At 61.9% G+C, this 2845-nt stretch overlaps 1 protein-coding gene across 1 annotated transcript in view; it reads right to left on the bottom strand.

Annotated features, from left to right (window-relative positions):
* Positions 1 to 1419, bottom strand: part of LOC104161275 (leucine-rich repeat and immunoglobulin-like domain-containing nogo receptor-interacting protein 3) — a gene marked incomplete at its 3' end in the record, with an annotated part of 1689 nt that extends 270 nt beyond the window's left edge. Inside the window, 1 exon segment of the mRNA XM_009699638.1 lies at positions 3 to 1419. Within this exon segment, the coding sequence (XP_009697940.1) occupies positions 3 to 1419 (1417 nt within the window).
* Positions 1420 to 2845: the final 1426 nt, after the last annotated feature.

Genomic DNA, 2845 nt, shown 5'->3' on the forward strand with positions numbered 1-2845 from the left:
CTGGGCAAAGCGGATCTCCAGGGTGCCCCCAGGCAGGACGGTCGCCCGCCCCGTGCTGCGGGTGGTGATCATGCGGTGCTGGGGGGACACCCAGGCGATGGAGGGGTCCGGCTCCCCATCCGCCCGGCAAAGGAAGGAAACGGACTGCCCTTCCCGGGCCGTCACGTGCTGCAGCTTCCGATCCCTTATCTTGGGCTTCTGGCAGGTGAAGTACTCGAAGAGCACCGAGTCCGGGAAGTCGCGCAGGGCGTTGCCCTGGATTTCGGGTGGCGAGGAGCACATGGGCTGCTGCCCGTCGAAGTTGAGCGTCTTCCGTCGCTGCAGGATCCAGAGGAGGCGGCAGTCGCAGGCCAGGGGGTTCCTGTCCACCCGCAGCGTCTCCAGCGTGTTGACGGAGTGGAAGGTGCTCTCCTCCAGCGTGGAGAGAAAGTTGCTGGAGAGGTTGAGCAGCCGGATTTGCCTCAGGCCGGAGAAAGCCTGTGGCTCCACGGACACCAGGAGAGCACCCACGATGTGGAGCTCCTGGAGCCGGATGAGGTCTTTAAAGGATCCCTTTAGCACAGTGCTAATGGGGTTGTAGGACAGGTTCAGGTACCGGAGGTACACCAGGTTCCTCAAGGCAGCGGCGGGCACGGCTGTGATGTTGGTGTAGGTGATGGAGAGTGAGGTGAGGTTCAGGCCCTGGAAGCTGGTGGGGGAGACGTCTTCCAGCAGCGGCCAGTTGTCGATCTCCAGCTGCAGGAGGTTGTAGAGCTTCTTGAAGTTTTGGTCCTCCAGCGCAGAGATGCTGAGGTGCCGGAGCCGCAGCACCTCCAAGTTCTGGAGGTAGGAGAGCGACTCAGCCGAGATGGAGGTCAGGTTGCATTTCTCGATGGTCAGCTGCTCCAGGCCGAGCAGCCCCGAGAAGGCCCGTTGGGAGATGTACACCAAGTCGTTATCGCCCACCTCCAGGCTCTTCAGGTTGCGCAGGTCCTGGAACATGTAATCCAGCAGGATGACGAGTTTGTTCTCGCTGATGTCGAGGAGGGTGAGGTTGGTCAGTTTGGTGAAGACCCCCGGGGGGATGAGCTTGAGCTGGTTCCCCCGCAGCCGCAAGGTCTGCAGGTTGAACAGGTTGCTAAAGGCGCCCGGCTCCACGTTGGAGATGATGTTCTCGCTGAAATCCAGCTCCTCCAGCAGCGGGTACGGGGAGAGGTCCCCCGGGTTCAGGCAGCGGATACGGTTCTTGTTGAGCTCCAGGATTTTGGTTTCGGTGGGGATGCCCTCGGGGATGGAGGTGAGCCGCTTGCGGTGACACACCACCGACTTGATCTGCGGGGCACACTCGCAGCGGGCAGGGCAGGATGCCACCCGCGGGAGGCTCAGGAGGACCAGGTGGAGGACCAGGACCGGGAGCCAACATGTCATTGTGTAGAGCATGGTCTTATGGGCTCACTACCATTCTCCCATGCGCCTGGAAGGGAGAGAGATGCTGAGTCAGCGACGAGCCCCGGGGACGACTAACAAAGTCCTACCCAGCCCCAGATCACCCCTCGTGGGGGGTGAGACTGGAAAACGCTCCCCAAACCATGACCCATGGTGCTGATAAGGTCCCAGCCCCCTCAGAAAATGCTCCAGACCCCTTTTCTCAGCACCTAACGTGCGACCTGGTGATCGTGCCCTATGCAAACCTGGGGTAAACCAGCCCCGCTGCCTCCATGCGCTGTTAGGAGAGCAGGGAAACTGAGGCAGGGGGAAGGATTTGCGTGAGGAGACACGGCTGCAGACCCACATTTAGCATCTGCCCCCCTTGCAGCAGGCTCACACCGGCTCTGTGCCGCTGACGGCGCACGCACAGGCGTAGGGGACTGTGACCGTGAGCGCCCCAGGATAATGGGGGACACAACCTCCCCCCCAAAGGCTGTGTAGGAGTGAAGAGATGCAGCCAGAGGCCTTGCAAACTCATGACGCAAGTGGGCTGCCACATCCCCACCGCTCCCCATGCAGCTGCAGCAAGGTCTCATCTGGCGGCACAAATCCTTCCCAGGCCCTGGGCTCGGTGAGGTCTCGCAGGAGGGGGGGACACGCTCAGCGCCACATGTAGGGACCAGCCCTCCCATCCCCAGCGTCGGGCTCTCAGAGCGGAGATTAAGGCGGCCGCGGGCACAATCTTCGCAGATGAGGGATTAACACGGCCCTTGCGCGGCGCGGTGCCCCGGCTGCCCTCCTTTCCAGGGATTAGCACGTCGCCGCTGCTTTCCTTTCTCTCCGCTTTCCCTTCCCCGCTCCCTGTCCCCTTCTGTGCCCCAAATCTGCCGGGCTGCCACGCGCCTGGAAACGCATCTCCCAGCACCACTGCAAACTCCTCGGCCGCCTTGCCGGAAGGAACCACTGTCATTAACCTAATTAAGTGGCAGAGCTGCTCGGTTGGGGCACTGTGGGGTGTTTCTAGGCCCGGTGTGGCAACGTGGGCAATTTGGGCGATACCGAGAGCAGAGCCAGCCCCTCCAGCCACCCCTGTGGAGGTGCAGCGAGCGGGGCAGGTCTCAGCCCCGCGCTGGGGGCAAAATGCCCAAAGAGAAAAATATCCCAAATGAACCGACTGACGTGACCCGAAGCGGTTCAACATCTCCTGGGGTTCGGTCCTCACCTGGTTCCCCAGAGCAGCACGGTGGGGGGCAAGAGCCTGGGTAAAGCATCACCACCAGTGCTGCAGCAGGGTGCTCACCAAAGCAAGGCAGGGACCCCATCCTGGCCTGCCTGCTTCCACGGGGAGATGCTCACCATGTCCCAGCAGCCCCCTCCTTCTCCTCTTCCTCCTCCTCTGACTCCTCCACCTCCTCACTGCCAGGATTTATTTGCTTTG

This window comes from Cariama cristata, unplaced genomic scaffold (assembly GCF_000690535.1).
Source record: "Cariama cristata isolate BGI_N322 unplaced genomic scaffold, ASM69053v1 scaffold22684, whole genome shotgun sequence".
In the NCBI taxonomy this organism is placed as follows: domain Eukaryota; kingdom Metazoa; phylum Chordata; class Aves; order Cariamiformes; family Cariamidae; genus Cariama; species Cariama cristata.